We start from the raw sequence: 22,561 nt of genomic DNA on the forward strand, positions 1-22,561 counted from the left end.
CTGCTAATATAAATAAAATATTAGATAAAGTTGCATGTTCCTTAAAATTGTGTTTTTAGAAATTTTAAAAAATTCAGGGCAGCAAAAAACCAAAACGAAGCATGAGCAATAGAGATACTGGTTTGCTCATTTGATTTCCTAATGTCACTTTCAGGTCGAAGTTTCTATGACCACAAATAGCATCTTTGGCAAGGCTAATTTCGGTCTGGCATTATACAACTTACGGATTCCATGCAGGGCCGGAGAAGCCCTGAGAAATAAAAGATTTATCCAGCCCAGTGGAGCCCGTGCTTCCTCACCTCTTAATGCGTCCCGACCGTGGGCCCGAGAGCGGCCTCTCATGTAATGAATCCCCTGGCTGCAACCGGAAACCGGTTCTCCACATTCCAAGTCACCTGCTCCGCCAGAACGTACAGATGAAAGCGCTCCAGAGACTGGTGGGTCAGCCTTCTGGTCCCTCCACATTCTGCCCCTCCTCTAGGGAAAAGGGTGGGGACAACCTGAACTGGGGGAGGGTGGAGATGTTTGTTTAGAATCAAGGACTTGGTTCTTAGGGAGTACACAGGGACAGTGGACTCCCGGGTCTTGGTGGCAGGCATGTATGCCACATCTAGGTAAAAGGAAGCCCGGCAGAGGGGCTGGAAGGGATGGTGGCAGGATTTCGAGATGCAGCGAGGCAGGGACCCGCAGAGATTCACTCCGGAGGCGGCAGCGAGGGAGGGGACGAGGGGCAAGAGCCAGAATTTCGGGGTCGTCTGGAGCGCGGTGATTAGAGCCACTGGCTGCGACCTATGGGAGCTTGGCCGGGATACCTGGGACCAGAGCTCCCCCCTCGGGTCTGCAGAGGTGGGCCTCAGGCTCGGCTGCATAAGGAGTGAGTGGCTTTTCAGCCTCAGAGCTGCGGAAAGGGAGGGATGGAAAACGAACCAGAGCCACCCTTACAGCCTCGGACCCAGGTGACTTACTTACTGAACACCCCCTCCTTTTAACATTTTGTGCGCCTGGCCATGCGCTCTGGAGGTGGAAGTGCTCTGCCTGAATCTTTCTGCCACCATTTCAACACTCACTGCGCATGCACCTCCACCTCTCGGCTCAGATACGCTGCTGGCCTTTGGTTGGAATGAATGCACCGCCTTCGGTTCAACGCTCACGCGCTTTTCCCCGCGCTGCGACCGCGGGCACTTCTAGTGGGGGGCAAAGCCGGCCCTGCGGGCCTCTCCTCTCCCGAATGCTGGAGAAATGTGTACGTGCTCGATGTGATCTGGAAAGGTCTGAATTCCGAAACCCGCCCAGCCCTAGCGTTTCAGATGAAGAATTGCTGTCCGGCGTCTACTACATAGGCGCAGCCACTCTGGAAGGCTTGACCGAGACGTGAGACGCACAAAAATATCTCGTGCTTTGTATAGTGGGGTTAAGTGTGTGGTCTCACAAGAGCATAGGCAGGTGTTTATGCGCATGGATGATCCCCAGTCTAAGGCAGGGTCCTCACAGTCCTGAGGACTCCCAGGCCAGCATCCCTGGTGATGCCCTCGTGATCCTCTTGTCCTCGTGCGGGCCAGACATGCCCTGATACTGGCAGCCTCAGCTTTCTTTGTTTCCCACCCTCACCTTTCTCCTTAACCTTCATTTCCTTCTCCACGCTCGCATTAAACTTTCCTGACGTCCTTCTTCACGAAGAAAATGGGGGCAGCCCACACCACTCACCACATCTCTGGGTTTCCCTATAACCTGCACTGATTTTCATGAGCTATCTGCATGGCACTTTCCCTGATCTCCTTTAATCTGTGAAAATGTACCCTTCTCAGGGCATATCCTTGAACACCCTCTCCAAACACTCCCTCACTCCTTCTCACTCTTCCCTGCTTTGTGTCTAGGTGGCACCAGCTGATGTGTTATATATTTTCCTTATTAATTTTGTTATTGTCTGTCTTCCCCCACTGGAAGGAAAGCTCCATGAGGTCACAGAATTTGTCTCTTTTGTTCGCTGTTATATCCCCAACACCTAGAGCAGTAGGTTTATGGTCCATAGTATGGAGGCAAGAAATACTTGTTCGCTGAATTAATCACCATCATGCTAATGTCTGAGTGCTTTTCATGGCCAGCCATGGCTCTAGGCAATCTCCATAAACAATCTCAGTGAATAAACCATTTCTTCTTGTCTTGGAGATCTGCCAGCATCTCCTGCCTCATGGGCTCACTTGTCATCAGGCATTGTGTCTCTTGCTGCTTCCTGCAGATCTGCTGTCTTAGTGGAACTCTCACCTCCGGGAAGTCCGCATGGAGCTTTGATGTGACTACAGTGAAACTAAACCCCTGGGTTCTCACTTGGCTTCCTCCTATGGCTTCCAGCTTGGGGTGAAGTAGGCCTTATAGGAAGTTTGGGCAGCTAGAGTGCCTATTGTGGATCTGTCTCCAGACCTATGACAAGACCTTTAGCAGAATCCTGCCCACTGGAGCCTCTTCCTCTGCTCCCCCCACCCCCGCCCAACACACAGTATCTCACCAAATAGTGATTGCATGTCTGTCTTTCCCTGACTGTGTCTGTCCTCAGCACCTCAGCACAGTTCCTGGTTGAGTCAGGCACTTGGTATTTGACTGATGAATGAATAAGAAGTCCTCAGGTTCTGGAAATTCTTCAGAAAATCTTTAGCCAAATATCCTTCTGCTACAAACCTTGTATTCATTACAAAAATAATAAATTTGAGGCCCTGGCCGGTTGGCTCAGTGGTAGAGTGTCAACCCGGTGTGTGGATGTCCCGGGTTCGATTCCCCATCAGGGGACACAGGAGAAGTGACCATCTGCTTCTCCATCCTTCCCCCTTTCCCTTCTCCCTGTCTCTCCCCCCTCCCACAGCCAAGGCTCTACTGGAGCAGGTTGGCCCAGGAGCTGAGGATAGCTTCATAGCCTCTGCCTCAGGCACTAAAATGGCTCTGGTTGCAACGAGCAACGGCCCCAGGTGGGCTGAGCATCGCCTCCTAGTGGGCTTGCTGGGTGTATCCTGGTTGGGCATATGCGGGAGTCTGTCTCTGCCTCCCCGCTCCTCACTTAAGAAAAATACAAAAAAATTAAAATAAATAAATTTGACTTGTAGCACTTTAAATTTGCAGGCCAATTTGCAAGAACAAGAAAGGCAGTATGATTTCCTGAGAAAAGATCAATGACTTGATTTTGATGTAGTCAGCTACTTTGTGAATGCCTAGGAAAATATCAGAGGGAGGTGGTTCACTGTTGTACCTTTAAAGGAGTGGAGAACTTTTAGCATGTACTAAATTTTCTTTTTCTTTTTTTTCTTAAATCACATTTTACTTTATTTATTTTAGAGAGAGAGGAAAGGAGAGGTAGAGAGAGAGAGAGAGAGAGAGAGAGCGTGTGACAGGAACATCCATCTGCTCCTGTCTGTGCCCTGACCAGGGATTCAACTGGCAACCTCTGTGCTTCTGGACCATGCTCTAACTGAGCTATCTGGGCAAGGCTTTTTTTTTCTTCTTTTTAAAAGAATTTTCTTAAAGATTTTATTTCTTGATTTTAGAGAAAGTGGAGAGAGAACAGGGGGAGCAGGAAGCATCAACTCACAGCAGTTGTCTCTTATATGTGCCTTGGCCAGGCAAGCTTGGGGTTTCAAGCCAGTGACCTCAGCATTCCAGGTTGATGACTTATCCACTGTGCCACCTCGGGTCAGGCCAGCATATACTGAATTTTCAAAAAAATTTAATGAGCGTATTACTTTATAATAAATTGTAAAAGGAAAAATATAAATAAGATTGTGAATTTCAAAAAAAATACCAACTAAATGGAATGGGGCATCAGGACACTGAGTCATCATGGCTGTGTGCCTGGGGAGTTCTCCCTCCATCTCTAAGGTATAGCACTAAGAGAAAAGTTGTACTTTATTGCAGTGTTTTTCAACCAGTGTGCCGCAGCACACTAGTGTGCCATAAGACATGGTCAGGTGTGCCGTGGGGAAATTAAACATGGGTCCCCAAACTACGGCCCACGTGCCGGATGCCAGCTGCCTCCATCCGAACATAAACATTCCTCTCACAATCCCTCCAGCTATCAGCCACAGGAAGAGTGGAGGCACAGGGAACGCTCACTGACCAATCACCTTCTAGGATTCATCCCGACCACTAGCGATGAACCAATAGTAGGCCGCCTCTCATCTACACCCAGGAAGGTCCCAGCTCGGGCTGCCGCGCACTTGTCATTGTGTGGCCACGGGGAGTAGTTGAAGCTGCTACTCCTCCCCATGGTCCCAATTTCTAATCCTGGTCAGTACTGGAGGTAAATGTTGCCACCACTAGATGAAGCCTCAGCCTCAGCTGGTTATGTCTATCCTGATGGTGTATATAGATATTTTACCTTTTTCCTTTTAAAAGAGGCCCCCGCAGAGGGTGATATACAATGCATCACAATGTTATCTAACTTTAAAGCTAAAGTTTGCTGATCTTCCTTTGGACAGTTTTTGGTTATCTGTTGCCAAGGAGTTCCCCATTCTGTCCAACAAAGCTATTTTGACATTGCTCCCGTTTTCAACCACATATCTATGTGAGCTGAGCTTCTCAAGCTTGACTGCAGTAAAAACTAAAAACAGAGAGAGACTGAGAACTGTTGAGGAAGAGCTTCGTTGTGTCTTTCTTCCATTCCTGCCAGGATATCCCTTTTGTGTTCATCGAAACAGGCCCAGGTTTCACACTAAGTGAGTATAAATACATTTAGAAACTATATTATTAACTATATGTATAATATGTACTGTGTTAGAGTGTCATTTTGGTAGGTGGTGTGCCCCAGGATTTTGTAAATGTAAAAAATGTGCCGTGGCTCAAAAAAGGTTGAAAATCACTGCTTTATTGTACCAAATGTGTGCGGCACATGTGTACTGTGGCTGTCCCCCACAGACGAAGAAGTAAGGGCAGAGGTGGCATGGGAACCTAGGCCCTGCCATCACCTGTGGCTTCTTTCTGCTGTCCCCTCAGGTCTCCACACGTGTAGGTCCCATGTGACCATTTCTGTTAGCCTCACTGCTGAACAGGCTGGGGTGGGTAGTCAGAGAAGGAGGCCCAGACATTTTGTTGGAGAATGTTTCTCTGGGGTGAATCACTGGGGCTCAAGAGCTCCTGTCCTACTAGCGGCAGAGCTTCACTCCACTGAGGCCACAGCTCAGAGCGTTGTTTACCCAAACCTCAGCAGGCATGCTCAGAACAGCCTGGCATGGCGGGCCAGGAAGTGCTTTCCATCTCAGGGAAATGCTGGCGGGGTGGGAGTGGGGAAGTAAGGTGGAAGGTGGAGAAACAGTGGGGTCCTGGACTCAGAGCAGAAGATTGGGGCTATGCTCTTTGCCAGCCATGTGACCTAAGCAACTCCTGTCCTCTGTGTCTCGGTTTCTTTTCATTGCCTGATTCAAATGCATTGCAGGGCTATAAAAGGTAGGTTCTGGTCCTGGGAGGGAGGTGGAGGCTGTTATTAATCACTCTATATTCTCCATTCTCTCCTTAGATTCAGGGCAGGGTCCTGCTTCTGACCATCTGTGCAGCTGGCATTGGTGGGACTTTTCAGTTTGGCTATAACCTCTCCATCATCAATGCCCCAACCTTGGTATGTACCTTCTTTGCCCACTGTCACCAGTTGACTGGTTGTTGGGCGAGGGCTGACAGTTACCCACTGTGGGGGTTCAGGCCAATATCCACTTGGTGGAATTTTCTTCCACACATCACCTCCCATGGCATGTCCCACAGGTCCTGCAGGTTTAAATCCAGCTCTGCATCCTCCTCTGAACCCTCACTCCTCCTGAGTCCCTGATGTCAGCAGATGACTCCACTGTCCACCCAGTGACTGGAGGTCAGACTTTGCTGTGCCATCCCTCTCTCAGACACTAAGTCCTTCTTAACTACCTTTAGCATCCAGCCACTTCTCCCCATGCCTCTGCCACAATCCTGGTCAGGCCCCATCTCTCCTCTCTGGATTGCTGGTCCAGCCTCTTCACTCACTGGTCTCCTTGCCTTCAGCTCCTCCCCCTTAGATCTTCTCAAGTTTGATCAAACTCAGAAACATTATATGTCTTCTTAGTGCCTGTAGGAATAAGGACAGACTCATCTACCTATAGTCTAAGGCTTGCTGGGATCAGAGCATGTTCTTCTGTCTCCCATATTCATTTCCCCAACCACACTACCAAAGCAGGTTATGCACACAGCCCTTCCTTGAACTTTCCTTTTGCTGGGAAGCCCTTTCCACCTTGCAGAGTCCCCTCAAGAACCACCCAGATGCCATCACCTTCCTGAAACCTTCCTTCAACAAGCCCCAAGCAGGCCCTGGCTGGTTGGCTCAGCGGTAGAGCGTCAGCCCGGTGTGTGGAAGTCCCAGATTCGATTCCCGGCCAGGGCACACAGGAGAAGCACCCATCTGCTTCTCCATCCTTTCCCCTCTCCTTCCTCTCTCTCTCTCTCTCTCTCTTTCTCTTCCCCTCCCGCAGTCAAGGCTCCATTGGAGCAGAGTTAGCCAAGGCACTGAGGATGGCTCCATGGCCTCCGCCTCAGGCGCTAGAATGGCTCTAGCTGCAACGGAGCAACACTCCAGATGGGCAGAGCATCGCCCCCTGGTGGGCATGCTGGGTTGATCCCGGTCAGATGCATGTGGGAGTCTGTCTGACTGTCTCCCCGCTTCTAACTTTGGAAAAATTCAAGAAAAAGCAAAAACATAAAAAACAAGGCCTAAGCAGGTAGCCCCCTCTCCCTCCCCAGCCCTTGGAGTGGGCTATTACCACTAGTGTTGTATGTTGGTTGTTTTGGGCCCATCTCTTCCTCCTGCTGGCTTGCGATGCCGGCCTGGCCCCTGGCCATGTTCAGTGAGGGCCTATGGAAAGAAGGAGTCCTTGAGCCCTACTGATAAAAACTGCCTCTAACTTGCTTAAGGAAGAAGGGTAAGTGTCCTATCACGTAGCTGGGAAGGATGCAGATTTAGCAGCACAAGAGGAAGGGCCATGTGGTGTAGGCCGCTTGAGAGGAACAATGACCTTTGGTTGAATGTTGCAGCTAGCCTGTCGGGACCTCCCAGGGAGGGAGCCCAAGAAACAAACACTCTCCCACTTCCTTCTGATGCCCTCTGCTGCCTCCTTGATGCCCTACTGATGCTCACCACTGGCCAGTTCCTACAGAAAGCTGGTCAGCAAGGAAGCTCACTGATAGGGGCCATGAAGGTGGCTTCCAGGGCCAAAAACAGAGGGGATGGTGATACTGGGCTCAGAGGGGCAAAGGGAGACTGTCCAGTGCTAGGCTCTGAGACACTGTGTGTGAAAGAGAGTTTGTGCTCAGGTGAGTATGGTCTTCCCACGGCAGGGGAATAGCATTGCTTAGGAGACCTGGTGCCTTCTCTGCTGGCAGAGCCCTGTGTGGGAGAAGGCCTAGAGCGTGTAGTCCCCACTCCAGGAGGCTGACTGGCATCTCTGTCCACAGCACATTCAGGAATTTACCAATCAGACATGGTGGGCGCGTACTGGCCAGCCACTGCCTGACCACCTGGTTCTGCTCATCTGGTCCCTCATCGTGTCTCTGTACCCCTTGGGGGGCCTCTTTGGAGCACTGCTTGCAGGGCCCCTGGCCATCATGTTGGGAAGGTAAGTGCTTCCTGTCTGTAACCCCAATTCCCTTTAATGAGGCTCATCCCAGTCTGCAGCCTGAGGAAGATGGGAAAAAGAAGGTGCCTGCCAGGTTCCAGCCTCCTATACTGCCTATAGTTTCACCGTGAGAGTCTCAGTTCCAAGAGGATTTGGCAGAGGAAGAGTCCCACGGAGAGAGAGATCTCTAGTTTCTAGTTCTACACTGGCAACAAATGCCTTTTGACCATAAACAAGTGCTTTTTCCTTGGGGATCATTTCCCCCTTTGTATCCAACTGATACATTTCTTGTATGGCAAACAAGAGAGCCTGACTCTGACTGAATTTACTGAAACTTTTAATCACAGGAGGATACTAGAGCAGCTCACAGAATGAAACAAAATGCTCAAAAGCCAGACCTGGAGAGGGGCAGGATCCATGGCAGTGCTGAGGATCTCAACAGCTAGACCTTGAATTTTCTTTCTGGGGAGGATGGCTTCAGCACATCAACTCCAATCACATTCTAACTCCAATGTCTTTATTCAAGATTCAGAATCCAGGAGGACAGACTGTTATCGGCCCACCATATGTCACATGCCTACACCTTTGAATGAGAGGAGAGAAGCAGCGGCAGGCAGAAAAAAACAAATAGCTATCACAGTCCACCTTTTTGCTGGTGACCCAGCATGTGTGGATACTTTTCACCCATATAGTCAGCTCTGTATGTGCCCCCTTCTAACATTAGTCAGTCATTCCATTGTATACAGTTAACTTCTTTTTTTTTTTTTTTAGTGAGAGAGACATACAGGCATACAGAGGGACAGAGGGAAAGACAGAAAGGGAAAGAGGTGAGAAGTATCAGTTCTTTGTTGTGGCACCCTGGGTTTTTTTGTTTTTGTTTTTTGTTGTTGTTTTTTTTTAGAGAGGAGAAGGAGAGACAGAGAGAGAGAGGAGAGACAGAGAGAGAGAAGGGGGGAGGACCTTGGAAGCATCAACTCCCATATGTGCCTTGACCAGGCAAGCCCAGGGTTTCGAACCGGCGACCTCAGCATTTCCAGGTCGACGCTTTATCCACTGCGCCACCACAGGTCAGGCACCTTAGTTGTTTATTGATTGATTTCTCATACATGCCTTGACTGAGGGGCTCCACCCAAGTCAGTGACCCCTTGATCAAGCCAGCAACCTTGCACTCAAGCTAGTGAGCCCACGCGCAAGCCAATGAGCCCATGCTCAATCGGTGACCTTGGTGTTTCAAACCTGGGTCCTCTGTGTCCCAGGCTGATGCTCTATCCACTGCGCCACCACCTGGTCAGGCCAGTTAATCTCTTGATATTCAGCAGTCTACACACTTAATGGTAAATTTAACTGCTTGCAAGACATCCCATAGGAAAAGAAAGAAAAAGAAAGATTAGGGAAAAACCAATCAATGAAGAGAAAAGTAGTGCATGAGTTTATTTTAGAGCATATGACACAGGAAGTCAGACACAGGTAGAAGTTATACCTATTGGTTTTGGAGCTGGTCACAATGTTCCAGTGTTGCCTGCATTAGTGACTTTCACCCTGCAGTTTTCCACTTTTGTCTTGGTCTAAACTTCCCCAGCTGAGGCTGTTTGTCCATTGAGGTGACCCAAATCTTCATTCCTGAGTGGGCTTGGTGGTCCTGATGGTGTGAGATCTTCAGCAGGTTATACCATGAAGTCATCTGCTTCTGGGTGATGGGACTCATAATGCAATAATGAGTTCCATGGGCACCCATCCTTCCTCTGTCACTGATGTAACTTCCTTTGTTGGATGCAAAAATTGCATGGGCATCATGTTTGGGTATTTAACAGTTGTATCTGTTAGGATGTCTTCAACTGTCTATAACAGAAAACCAGGACTCAGTTGGCCAAAACAATAGGAGATCCTTTATCTTATATAAGAAGTCTGTAGGTGGGTGACTTCAGGGCTACCTCAGTATTTCCGATCTGCTCCTCTGCGATTCCCTTGCCTGCCGGTTTCACTGTGTGTCGGCCTTGTCCTCAGGCTTGTGGATGGAAGGCTATAGCATAGTAGCGCCTCACGCAGGCGCAACACTAACCAGTGGAAGGGGGATTTCTTCTTGGCTGGTGCTTTATATAAATATTAGAAAGAAAAAAACTTTTCAATAAGGCACCATATGTCTCATTGCCCAGCACTGGGTTAGATCCTGGGTTTATAGGTGAACCGGAAGGGGTAAGGGCACATTTCCAAACAAAATGAGGCTCTTTTTGCAAAGAAGAAGGAGGCAATAATAGCTGTTGCCGAAATATTTAATGATTCCTGGTACCTCGATAATAGCAATGGCAGAAGCATTAAGGGAAGGAATTAATTCAAATTCAGCATATATGCCTATTTCAATAATAACCAATTACTGTCCCAGTTAGTGTCCCACCCCCATGGCAGGGATCTAGTGGAGTTCATCTTCCAGCCAGTAGCTGATTGGAGCCCCAACATGTTGCCATTTCTGGGAGCTTTGGTGGCTGTGCAGGGTGGCAAGGTGTTTAGTCAGTTTGGTGACAGAGAGCTCCTGTCCTTGATTCCATGTGTATTTTCTGTCCTTGTGACCCTACCTTCTATGTTACGAGCCAATTGAGTGAGCACTGAGGTCAGTAGCTGAATGTCACTACAGAGGGAAGTGTCCTTTCTACCTGCCTATAAAGAGCCTCTTCTGCAGCGGCAAGGGCTTCTGATGAGCAGAACCATGGACAGGTACATATGTTCAGCCTGGGCCAGTTCTGTGAGATCCTTTGAGTATCCTTCCCTACAATTCTTGAAACTAGTCTTCAAATTCTGTTTCATCTAAGATGTTGACTATCCAATCAAATGCTTTGGGAAAGGAACAAAGTAGCATGCTAAAGATTCTGTCTACAGGAAGGGTTTATTTAATTAATTAATTTATTATTATTATTATTATTTTGTATTTTTCTGAAGTTGGAAACGGGGAGGCAGTCAGACAGACTCCCGCATGCGCCAGACCGGGATCCTCCCGGCATGCCCACCAGGGGCGATGCTCTGCCCATCTTGGGGCATCGCTCTTCCGCAATCAGAGCCATTCTAGCGCCTGAGGCAGAGGCCACAGAGCCATCCTCAGTGCCTGGGGAAACTTTGCTCCAATGGAGCCTTGGCTGCGGGAGGGGAAGAGAGAGACAGAGAGGAAGGAGGGGGGGAGGGGTGGAGAAGCAGATGGGCACCTCTCCTGTGTGCCCTGGCTGGGAATCGAACCTGGACTCCTGCACGCCAGGCCGACACTCTACCACTGAGCCAACCGGCCAGGGCTACAGGAAGGGTTTAACTCAACATTCTTTAGGGCCACCTTTGAGTGGACTTGAATGCCATAGCTCTACCTTCCTGGTGGAATCAACATATCCACGCAACCATCTGCAAACCAGGGTCAAGCTTTATTTTGTTTTGTTTTAAACTAAAGATAAAATAAAGACAAGAAGCACTAGGTGCACCTTGGGAGAAGGTAGCAGTATAGTCAGGTAGGCCAGCTGATGTGAGTATCCTGTTCATGGGAATTTCTGAAGCCCACATGGGGCAAGTGTGGTGTGTACCATTTCTGTTTAGTGATGGAGGCTATAGGTGTACTCACCCTTAGCATAGGAGTGTCATATGGCCCCCTGTTAATGATGGGGACATGGTCACCAGGTGTCCCAGTCTAGTGTTTTTTCCCCACGAAGACTAGGAGCTACTTCTGATTAAGAGGATAGTCATTTGCTGGAGTAGAGTAGCTTTACTCCCAAACCCAAGGTCTTGCTGTGATTCTCCTTTTAGGCAACTGCCACAGACACTTTGAGCACCATAGGATCTCCCAGGTCTAACAAGTTGAATGGCAAAACTCTTTGCACCTGGCTTGGACCCAGAGGATACTCCCCTTGCTTAACCCCACTCAAAGCAGCCAGGTTTTCCAATCACCTGGGAAATGTGTCCAGTCACAACACCCAAGGTGGTTCATGCAGCCTCCAAAATGAAAAAGAGCCCTCTGAGATGCGCCATCCTTTGTAGAGGAAGGGCAACACTTTGTCATGCTCTTTGGAGGAAACATGCTGACATATCTTAGTCCATCGGACCTCAGGAACTTTACTGATGTGGCAGGTCCCTCATTTTTAAGCTTCCCTTCTTTGTCATGCTTATATCTTTTTTTTTTTTTTTTTGTATTTTTTTTGTATTTTTCTGAAGCTGGAAATGGGGAGAGACAGTCAGACAGACTCTCGCATGCGCCCGACCGGGATCCACCCGGCACGCCCACCAGGGGCGACGCTCTGCCCACCAGGGGGCGATGCTCTGCCCCTCCGGGGCGTCGCTCTGCCGCGACCAGAGCCACTCTAGTGCCTGGGGCAGAGGCCAAGGAGCCATCCCCAGCGCCCGGACCATCTTTGCTCCAATGGAGCCTTGGCTGCGGGAGGGGAAGAGAGAGACAGAGAGGAAGGAGGGGAGGGCGGGGGTGGAGAAGCAAATGGGCACTTCTCCTATGTGCCCTGGCCGGGAATCGAACCTGGGTCCCCGCACGCCAGGCCAACGCTCTACCGCTGAGCCAACCGGCCAGGGCTCATGCTTATATCTTACCAAGACATCTAGTGTACTTGCTGCTTCCTTGTCTCCAGGTCCTTTCAGTATAAAGTCATCGCAGTCATGAGGCCAGGAGGATGCCTCATGGATTAGATTGTGGCCCAGAGCTGCAGTGCTGCTCTGTCCTCTAGGCAGGTCAGTAAAGTAACACTGTCCCTGCCAGGTGAAAGCTAAACATTTCTGGTGTCTCTATTGACATGCAGCAAAATGCACTCAGCAGGTAAATAGCTATAGTCGAAGTATTTTAGTAATGTATACCATGAAGAAGCCATATATGGTATATTAGTTGCAATTGGAGTTATTGCTGGATCCAGTTAGTTATATTATAATCTACTGTCATTCTTTGTTCTCTATGCACAGGAGAGCTCAGCTTTGGCTCATATTCTGTCTCTGATATGTTGTTGACTTTAGGCAGAACACTGGCCTCCTCTAGGCTCCTTTCCCTGTCAGTCCAGTGAGCCGTGTGCACTACAGTGAGCTGTGTGCACTACAGTGAGCCGTGTGCACTACAGTGAGTTCTCCAGACAGCACACCCAAGCTCAGTATCAGGAGCCCAGAGCCGATGCTTTATAATAGTGGAGCAGCTGACATTTCTGGTGCCCCCTTCCTTGCTTGCAGTCTTGTCCCATCAATCTAAGCATGGACCATCCAACCATCTGGAAGGTTCTGAATTAGATATCAGTCCTTTCTTTTTGTCTAAGAATTTTGAGGAGCATGGTGCTTAGTCTGAAGGATAAAGCCATAAAATATAAGTTCTGTCATTTCAGAACAGGCAGAAAGGAGAAAGATTAGGTTATGTTGGGGGAGGGAAGTGGGAGTGTTCCCCTGAAGGCATCTCACATATGACTGCAGGTAAATGGCTAGTGGTCATTTCCATCCATGTAGCTCTGACTCCTTAGCACAGTTCACACACACACACACACAGGTCTCATTAGGGCTGGCGGAAGTTGCAAAAGGGGACCCCAGGGATAGTCCATCTGTACTGACCTGAGCCTCTCGTCTGTGTTACACTTCCCCCAAGGAAGAAGTCCCTCCTGGTGAACAACATCTTTGTGGTGGCCGCAGTGTTCCTGTTTGGCTTTAGCCACAAAGCAGGCTCCTTTGAGATGATCATGCTGGGACGGCTGCTCATGGGAGTCAGTGCAGGTATGGGAGTCAGTGCAGCGTCTCATCCTGACTCTCCATTCCTACTCATTCATTTATTCATTAATTTATTCTCTTTATTCATTGATTTACTTTACATTCTCACTTTAATTTTTTCCTTCTTTTTAAAAATTCAATGAGAAGCAGGGAGGCAGAGACAGACTCCTACATGCGCCCTCACCAGGATCCACTCAGCGAGCCCACTAGGGGGCGATGCTCTGCCCATCTGGGGTGATGCTCCATTGCTCATCAACCGAGCTCTTAGTGCCTGAAGTGGAGGCCATGGAGCCATCCACAGTGCTTGGGTCAACTTTGCACCAATGGAGCCTTGGCTGCGGGAGGGGAAGAGAGAGAAAGAGGAGAGGGGTAGGGGTGGAGAAGCAGATGGGCGCTTCTCCTGTGTGCCCTGACTGGGAATCGAACCCTGGACTTCCACACGCCAGGCTGACGCTCTACTGCTGAGCCAACTGGCTGGGGCCTGACCTGGGGTCTCTAATGAGGAGGTCAAACCGTCAGGCAGGACTGCAGCCCTCTGCAGATTTGACTGAGGTTGGAGGATCTGCTCCCAAGTTGGCAGGAGTCCACAGCTTCTCAGCCTATGGGTCTCCCTCACAACATGGCAGCTGGTTTCCTCCAAAGGAAGTGATCAAAAGGAAAGAAAGAGCACATGCATGTGTGCTTAAGGAGGAAGCCCCAGTGTTTTTACTGTCCTAATCTCAGAAGTCAAACACCATTAGTTTTGCCAGTTTACTTGTGAGAAGTGAGTCACTAAAAGCAGCCCACACTTTAGGGAAAAGGGATTAGATCAGACTTTGTGCCCCCAGGACCTAGCACAGAAGGAATCCCTCCCAACATGTTTGTAGGAAGAGCAGGGGTTCCTCTAAGACTTTTAGGTAATCAGTGAACCCACCTTCTTTCCCACTCCCTGCACCCAGTGCTTAGAGAGAGACAGGACCTAATGAGACCTGCTTCCCAGTCCCAGTTTGGGAGGGAATAGACCAGCACTCCCTGCAGTATTCTCAGGTGCATGATGCTCACTGTGGCCTGGCTTTTGCCAGATGTCATTATCTGGGGTGGATAGTGAGAGTCCAGTTCTGATTTCCCACTGGTTTCCTGGGTGCCAGATGTCTTTCTGGGGAAGTCGGAAATGACGTGAGAACCTACAGCAGTAGAGGTCAACAAAAGCATCGATGTGAGAGCCAGGACAGCTGGTGGGCATCTGGACACCACCCTTCCCTTCTCCTCCCACTGCCCACTCAGCTCCCGCAGAACCCTTACGTCCATCCCAGTGACAGGGTTTAGAAAGACTCGATGACCACAGTGGGACTGTGGTGAGGGGACAGGATGGGAGCAGATCTGAGAAAGACTTCTCTCTCAGAAGTTCTGGGAATGGTCCTGGAGTCCTGCTAGCCCTATAGCAGGTGAGGAGGGGCCCCTCTGAGTATACAGGGTAAGGGAGCAGCTCTCAGTGCTAGGACCAGCAAGTGCCAAGGAGGTGGCGGAGGCAGGCTCGGGCATTGCGGGAGCCCAGCCTGATGGCTGACTGTCTGCTGTGCACTCGTCCAGGTGTGAGCATGAACATCCAGCCCATGTACCTGGGGGAGAGTGCGCCCAAGGAGCTCCGAGGAGCTGTGGCCATGTCCTCAGCCATCTTCACTGCCCTGGGGATTGTGATGGGTCAGGTGGTCGGACTTAGGTAAGTGACCCCACCATGTGCAGAGTGGTTTGAGGGGTGCCTTTTTGCCTACATTTCTCCCTACCTATTAAGTAGATTAAGGCATTGCTTCTTTGTATTAAGGTATTGAAACCTGCCCACTTCCATCTGGTCAGTACACAGAATGAGTATCAGTCAGCCACACTTCAGTTTGAATCACACTTTTCCATCCTCTTCAGATCAGGAAGCAGAAAACAGGTCTTGACGGAGAAAAGGGTGAAAGTTTGGGCTTTTAATGGTAGCATGTTTTGGTCATCCTGGAAAAGAGAGGGGACAGCAAAGCCTGGAGCTCTGGAAAGAAGAGTTGTTAGGGATAAGGTGGGGCCATAACCCTGCCCTGTCCTGGGTCCTTACCTGGGTGGGAGGGCTCTTGGTACCTTGGGTGGGAGGGAGCTGGTTAGGAAGAAGCACAGAGCAATGCAGACCCTCTGCCCTTAAAGGGCAGGCAGACAAGGGAGTGCAGGATGGGAGGCAGGTGGATAGGGGAAAGGCAGGCAGGTAGGGGGCGGGGCTCTGGCAAGGAAGTATTGTGGCCTGGCCTCTCCTCTGTCTCTCCAGGGAGCTCCTGGGTGGCCCGCAGGCCTGGCCCCTGCTGCTGGCCAGCTGCCTGGTGCCTGGAGCGCTCCAGTTGGCCTCCCTGCCCCTGCTCCCTGAGAGCCCACGCTACCTCCTCATTGACCGTGGAGACACGGAGGCCTGCCTGGCCGGTGAGTCCCTGACCTCAGGCTCCCAGACCCCTCTTGACCAATGGGCACATCTGCCCAGAGCACATGGGTCTTGTTTCTCAGGTTTCTTTTATCGGGGAAAGCTGTCCTTTTCTTTGTACTATCTATCAATCTCTTCAAAATCCTTTACAAGGTGCTGTCCTGAGTGCCAGGAACCCCAGGGTGGTGCAGAGAAATAGCCTCCCCCATGCACACACATGCTCTTGCATGTTAGATTTCACGGGCCCAATGAAAACTGGGTGCTGATAGTCTTACCATTAGCTATGGCCACATAATGTTGCCCAAGGAACTATCCTTAAATCTTTGATTTAAAACAACAATCATTGACTGCATCTTCTACTTATTTACTCGCTGGGCTGGCTGCACAGCTCTGCTGATCTTTACTGGGCTGGCCCATGGTGCTGGATTCTGCTGAGGATTGGCCATGCAGGCTGGTCTGGGCTGGAGCAGTTCAGCTCTGTTGCACATACCTCTCCTCTCACTCTCGGGACCAAACAACTTGCCCAGGAATGTTCTTATTACAGTGATGGCAGGGGCACAAGAAAACAAATCCAGTTGATTAAGCACTTTCCCAACCTTTGGTCCCCTCATACCCATTAATACCCATTGACCCAAGAGAGGCATGTTGCTGGAACCGAAGTTAAGGGATGAGAAAACCAATGGCATATCCTCTCACATGGGAAGGGGCGTGGATTTAGGAAGGATGAAGACAGGGCCCGGTAATATACTCTTCTCGGCTGCCCATCATGCCACAATTAGTATTCATGTCTCTCCACTGTGTAACTGCTTACTGCCATCTGGGACTGCTCTCCAAAGTCTTATCCAATCATGGCAGCGGGCTTGAGGTCCAGTATCTTTTTTTTTTTTTTTTTAATTTTTTAAAAGCAAGCTGCTTTTTTTTTTTTTTGCATTTTTCCGAAGCTGGAAACGGGGAGGCAGTCAGACAGACTCCCGCATGCGCCCGACCGGGATCCACCCGGCACGCCCACCAGGGGGCGTGCTCCGCCCCTCTGGGGCGTCGCTCTGTTGCATCCAGAGCCATTCCAGCACCTGAGGCAGGGGCCACAGAGCCATCCTCAGTGCCCGGGCCATCCTCGCTCCAATGGAGCCTCGGCTGTGGGAGGGGAAGAGAGAGACAGAGAGGAAGGAGAGGGGGAGGGGCGGAGAAGCAGATGGGCGCTTTTCCTGTATGCCCTGGCCGGGAAACAAACCCGGGACTCCCGCACGCCAGGCCGACGCTCCACCACCGAGCCAACTGGCCAGGGCCGAGGTCCAGTATCTTAAGATCACATCAAGTCTATATGTGTCTTCTCTTGATCCAGAGACCTAAGAGCTAAAAACAAAAGCCTTCCATTCTTCCTGTACTCAGTGTGAAAGCGGGACAGTGTAACTAGAACTGTTATCTCAAAGAAGGTGGCAAGGTAGCAGAAAGCAGCCACCGAGCATAGTAATGCTGAAGTGCCCCTGGGAAAACACTGCCAGATTCCCCTGCCTTGGAGGTGGGGAATGTCTCTAAGCCCAGGGAGAGGCTCCCCATCCCATGGTTTCCCCAGGATTTTTCTTCTGCTCTCCAAGGTGTCCTTCCACTTGACCAGGTGGTGGCACAGTGGATAGAACATCGACCTGGGATGCTGAGGACTCAGGTTTGAACCCCCAAGGTCGCTGGCTTGAGCACAGGGTCGCTGGCTTGAGCAAGCTTAGAATACTCATCTGAAAGCAGTCAGTTTATGTTTTCAGTGCTTGGAGATCTGTTCACCCACATCCAGAAAGTTCCTTAGGTCTGGTTTGTTTGTTTTTTTCCTACACTACTGCATTACACACATGGGCTTTCAGTTGTCTAGCCTCCTCACCATTCTCTGGTCTTGGAACCAATACATAAACACAGGTCCTAGTTATGGTAGCACCCACTCCTTATACCAATTTATTTATCAGTTTTCTATTTCTGCCTAACAATCACTGCATCTCAGTGGCCAACAAAAGAAGCAACTGTTTAGCTCAAGCCTGTGTGAGTTTTCTGGGTTGGCTGATGTAGGCTGGGTCTGGCTGGTTGCTCAGCTCCTTTTGGTCACTCATGCAGGTCAGCTGGCATTGGTTGATCTAGTATGGTATCAGTGGGGCTATCTCTGCTCCTTCTGGGACCAGTGGCCTAGCCTAGCAACTTTTGTGTTGAAGAGCAAATAAAAATGAATACAGTCCCTTAAGGCCTTAAAACAGGGTGTATGTCCTCCTTACAGACTCATTCTATTGGTCAGAGTAAGTCACATATCTGAGCCCAGCACTAAGGGATGTGTACTTGCCTGGGGTGCTGACACTGTGAGGATTTCAGTCCTCTTTAAACCAATTCTCATTCCAGGTCACTCTGTTAATGTGGTGAGTTGCCTGTTTAGAGGAAACAACTGCAAAATCACACAGCAAAGGGCATGGATACAGGTGGAGGGTGAAGAATTAAGGACAATGATGGTGACCTACCACAATTGCCAGTGTCCTGTTGTTACTGACAAGTTTGAGTTCTTGTCTCCTGATATAAAGGAATTTAGACCAAGGACACTAATAAAAAGCAAAGGCAGCTTTATTGAGGCTCTCCAGAGTGCAAGAACACAGAGATAGGTCCCCAGGTTCTGTGCCCTGAATGTGGGGTTTGAGGTTTTTGTTTTTTGGGTTTTTTTGTATTTTTTCTGAAGTTGGAAACGGGGAGGCAGTCAGACAGACTCCCGCCTGTGCCCGACCGGGATCCACCCGGCATGCCCACCAGGGGGCGATGCTCTGCTGCAACCAGAGCCATTCTAGCGCCCGAGGCAGAGGCCATAGAGCCATCCTCAGCACCCGGGCCAACTTTGCTCCAATGGAGCCTTGGCTGTGGGAGGGGAAGAGAGAGACAGAGAGGAAGGAGAGGAGGAGGGGTGGAGAAGCAGATGGGCGCTTCTCCTGTGTGCCGTGGCCGGGAATCGAACCCGGGACTCCTGCATGCCAGGCTGACGCTCTACCACTGAGCCAACCAGCCAGGGCCGGGTTTAAGGGTTTAAATGGCTTGAGGACACAGAAGTTGCTGGGGTTAACCAATCAGGGAGTAGATTAGCAGGCTTCTCCTTTTTTGGAACACAGATATCTGGGTATATGTCAGTGAAGCGAAGCATTCTGGGATTATGCAGCACTTATTATGGGATGCAGGAAGGGACTTTCCCAACCAGGTATTGAGTTTGTCTCTGATTTGTGGCTTAGCTTTAGATCTGGAAAAGAAACTTAGAAGTCAGGTTAGCTCCTGGACCACTGTTTTGTAACCACCTATTGATAACTGCCATAGTTCTAGCAGGGCTTGACATGGTGGAGCAATTTTTGGGGACATTTTATTCTGTTTTACTGTCTGGTGGATCCACAAAATCCCGAGGTTCTGCAGCCCTTTCTGGTCCATGATGCTGTGGAGTGACAGGGCTGGGAAGATCACTCCATCTGACCACAGGGGCCCAGAGAGAAAGGGGAGTAAGGATGGGAAGCTCAGTGGGGGGACCAAAGAGAGGCCAGGGGAAAGAGGGCTCAGTACCCCATCTCCTGTCCCAGCACTGCAGCGGCTGCGAGGCACCACGGACTTGGCGTTGGAGCTGGCAGAGTTGGAAGAGGAGCGCGCTGCCTGCCGGGGCCTGCGAGCATGGCGCCCGTGGGAGCTGTTCCAGGATGGCACCCTGCGGAGGCAAGTGACAAGCCTCGTAATCCTGGGCAGTGCCATGGAGCTCTGTGGGAACGACTCGGTGGGTCCCTGTCATTGTCCCTGCCCTCCAGCCCCAGGGATGGGGGTTGGGGGAGCCTGTGTGCTGCAGGCCCCTAGGAGCCACAGGAGGTTGGAGGGAGTCAGTGCCCCAGAGCTGACCCTGCACCCACCTCCCCAGATATACACCTATGCCTCTTCCATGTTCCGGGAGGCGGGAATCCCCCAGGAGAAAGTCCAGTATGTCATCATCGGGACCGGGTGCTGCGAGCTGCTCATGGCTTTTGTCGGTGTGAGTCTGGCTCTGGGATGTTCCTTCCCAGTCCTGTGGGAGAAGGGGAACCTGGGGTGCTGACACCATGAGGATTTCATTCCTCTTTAAACCAATGCCCATTCCAGGTCACTCTGTTAATGTGGTGAGTTGCCCAGCCTTTATTGAGCATCTACTGTTTGCCTGCCGGGCACTCAAACTGCTATTTTGAGATGAGAAAACTGAATGAAGTTGAGTGACCTCTGGGAAATCAATTCTTAATCTTCTGAAGCAATAAACTCTGCCCTATTCCACCACCAGCTTCCTCATGAGGTCCCTCCCCACTGCCTACCCCCATACCAGGGGACCATGGCCCAGGTGCCTGGGCCAGTTACTGGGGGCCCATTTCCCTTTGCAGTGCGTGGCCATTGAGAAGGTGGGCCGACGGGTGCTGCTGATAGGGGGATACTGCCTGATGACCTGCTGGGGGAGCATCTTCACAGTGGCCCTGTGCTTGCAGGTAGCTGGGCAGGGATATGGGGTGGGCGCTGGGTGCTGGCTGATCTCCACCTCACCCCACCCCTCTGCTGCAGAACTCCTTCCACTGGATGCCCTACCTGGCCATGTCCTGCATCTTTGCCTTCATCCTCAGCTTTGGCATCGGCCCTGGTGAGTGGGCTTAAGGGGCCCACTGAAGGAACATAGACATCTGGGTAAGAGACAGGTGGAGGGAGGCCTGACTAGCAGTCCCTTGTCCCTCCCTCCTTCCAGCTGGAGTGACAGGAATCCTGCCCATGGAGCTGTTTGATCAGACGGCTCGGCCTGCTGCCTACATGGTCTGTGGGGCGCTCATGTGGACCATGCTCTTCCTGGTTGGACTGGGGTACCCCTTCATCATGGTAGGCCTGCCCCTGTCCTGGAGCAGGGGGTGGGGAGACTGCCTTAGGTTTTGTCCCTGTGAGCATGAAAACCCCAACAGGAGACCTCCACCTAAGGAGACTGGGACTGAAGGGGGTGGGGCTTCCCTAAGCAAAGAAAGACAAGTCGCTGTTCAAGACCTGTTATGAGACCTTCCACCTTGGGGTTGGATGGGGCCACACTGGGTCTCAGAGTCTCTTTTTAACCTACAGAAAGGATTGTCCTACTTCTTCTTTGTGCCTTTCCTTGGTGTCTGTGTCTGTGCGGCTATCTACACCAGTGTTTTCCTCCCTGAGACTAAAGGCAAGACCTTCCTGGAAATCTCTGAAGAATTACACAGACTCAACTTCCCCAGGCGGAGCCAGGGCCCCACATGGAGGGGCCCTAAGGTTATCCAGTCCACAGAGCTGTAGCCCCACAGGTGTGGCTGGGGCCCAGATCCACTGCTGCTCTTCCCTTTGCTTCCTCTCCATTCACTGGCTTCTGTATTTGCTCATTTAATGGGTGCTTATTAAATGAACACCTACTGTGTGCGGGCATGGTGCCAGCTACCAAACAATGGTGAGCAAGAGAGATGGAGCCAGGACCTCTTGGTGCTCCCTGTCTAGAGGCAGTTCATGAACAGGAAACCAGTAAAAAACATCACTACAAACCAAGAGAAATGCAGTGAAAGAAAAATATAGGTCGTGAAGGGTGTGCATACCTGGGGGTGGGGGCTGACTTAGTGTGAGAAGGGTGGGTCAGAAAAGGATTTTCTGAGGAATTGATTTTTTAAAAAGTCAACTTCATTGAGGTATAATTTATATACATACATTAAATGTATAGTAAGTCCCCGAGTTACAAACTTCCAACTTCTGTACAACTCATACTTATGAATAGAACACCATAAGGGCTATTGGTAATCAACTGCAGTTAGACATCAATGAAAACGATATAGAGTTACTTGACTTCTGTGCCAAAGAACTAACCAATGAAGATTTTATGGAACTAGAGCAGCAGTTGATAGTGTTTAGGGAAGAAAACAGGAACTTAGAAACTCCAGAACCGAATGAGTTTTCTACAAGAGTTAGCTGATGCTTTTTTCATCTCAGTGAAGCAGGAATGGCAAAGTTAGAGGAGCAAGATCCTGATACAGAGAGGCTCACCAAAGTTTACCGTACAGTTACCACAGGCCTGTGATGCTACAGGGCCATTTATGATGAGAAAAAGAAAAGCTCTGTACAAACTTCCCTTAATGCCAACATCAAGAAACTGATTTCAGCAGCAGAATCAAACCCAGACTTTAACCCCAGTCCCATCCTCTCCAATTAAGTCCATTATCTTCTGCATCATCCAAGATTGTTTAAGGTTGTATTTGAAATTTTTAAGTATGTATATGCATGGAAAGGTAAAAATAAATACTACGTTAAGACAAACATCTGTCTAAGTTGCATTTAATAGGTAAATGTACCAGTTCCAACTTACATACACATTCAACCTAAGAACAAACCTACAGAACCTATGTTGTTTGTAACCTGGGGGCTGCCTGTATCCATATTAAGTATACATTTGATGAGTTTTGACAGATTTATCCACCCAGGAAACCACCAAACCACCACAATCAAGGTAGAACATTACTGTCACCCCAGAATCTCCCTTTGCAATTAATAACAGCCCCCCCCCAGCCCCAAGCAACCATTGACCTATGTTCTGTCCTTACAGGTCAGATTTGCCTTTGTTAGAATTTGACATAATTCCATGTATGTGTGCATTTGTTTCTGGCTTGGCTCCAGATAGTTTTTGAAATTCATGCAGGTTGCTGGATATATTAGTATATATTCCTTTGTATTTCTGAGTAGTAGTCTACTGTATGGATATTCCATAATTGTTTATCTATTTACCTATTGGTAGACATTTGAGCTATCCCTAATTCTTGGCCATCATGAATAAAACTGC

General features: G+C 49.9%; 1 protein-coding gene across 6 annotated transcripts; it reads left to right on the forward strand.

Moving 5' to 3' along the window:
- Positions 1-309: 309 nt before the first annotated feature.
- On the forward strand, positions 310-22,561 carry SLC2A11 (solute carrier family 2 member 11). 6 transcript variants are annotated; one of them, XM_066365471.1, is made up of 12 exons: positions 310-437; positions 5,495-5,593; positions 7,447-7,607; positions 13,198-13,322; positions 14,886-15,015; positions 15,592-15,740; positions 19,314-19,501; positions 19,640-19,750; positions 20,127-20,228; positions 20,302-20,377; positions 20,480-20,607; positions 20,839-22,561. In XM_066365471.1, exons 1-12 carry the CDS (start codon positions 417-419, stop codon positions 21,037-21,039), a joined length of 1,491 nt encoding a protein of 496 aa, XP_066221568.1. In that variant the 5' UTR covers positions 310-416; the 3' UTR covers positions 21,040-22,561. The 6 variants fall into 6 exon arrangements, with proteins under 6 accessions (XP_066221568.1, XP_066221569.1, XP_066221571.1 ...); XM_066365472.1 differs by lacking the exon at positions 310-437 and adding an exon at positions 491-956; XM_066365474.1 differs by lacking the exon at positions 310-437 and adding an exon at positions 491-874.

The sequence above is a fragment of the Saccopteryx leptura genome, chromosome 2, assembly GCF_036850995.1.
Source record: "Saccopteryx leptura isolate mSacLep1 chromosome 2, mSacLep1_pri_phased_curated, whole genome shotgun sequence".
Lineage (NCBI taxonomy): Eukaryota > Metazoa > Chordata > Mammalia > Chiroptera > Emballonuridae > Saccopteryx > Saccopteryx leptura.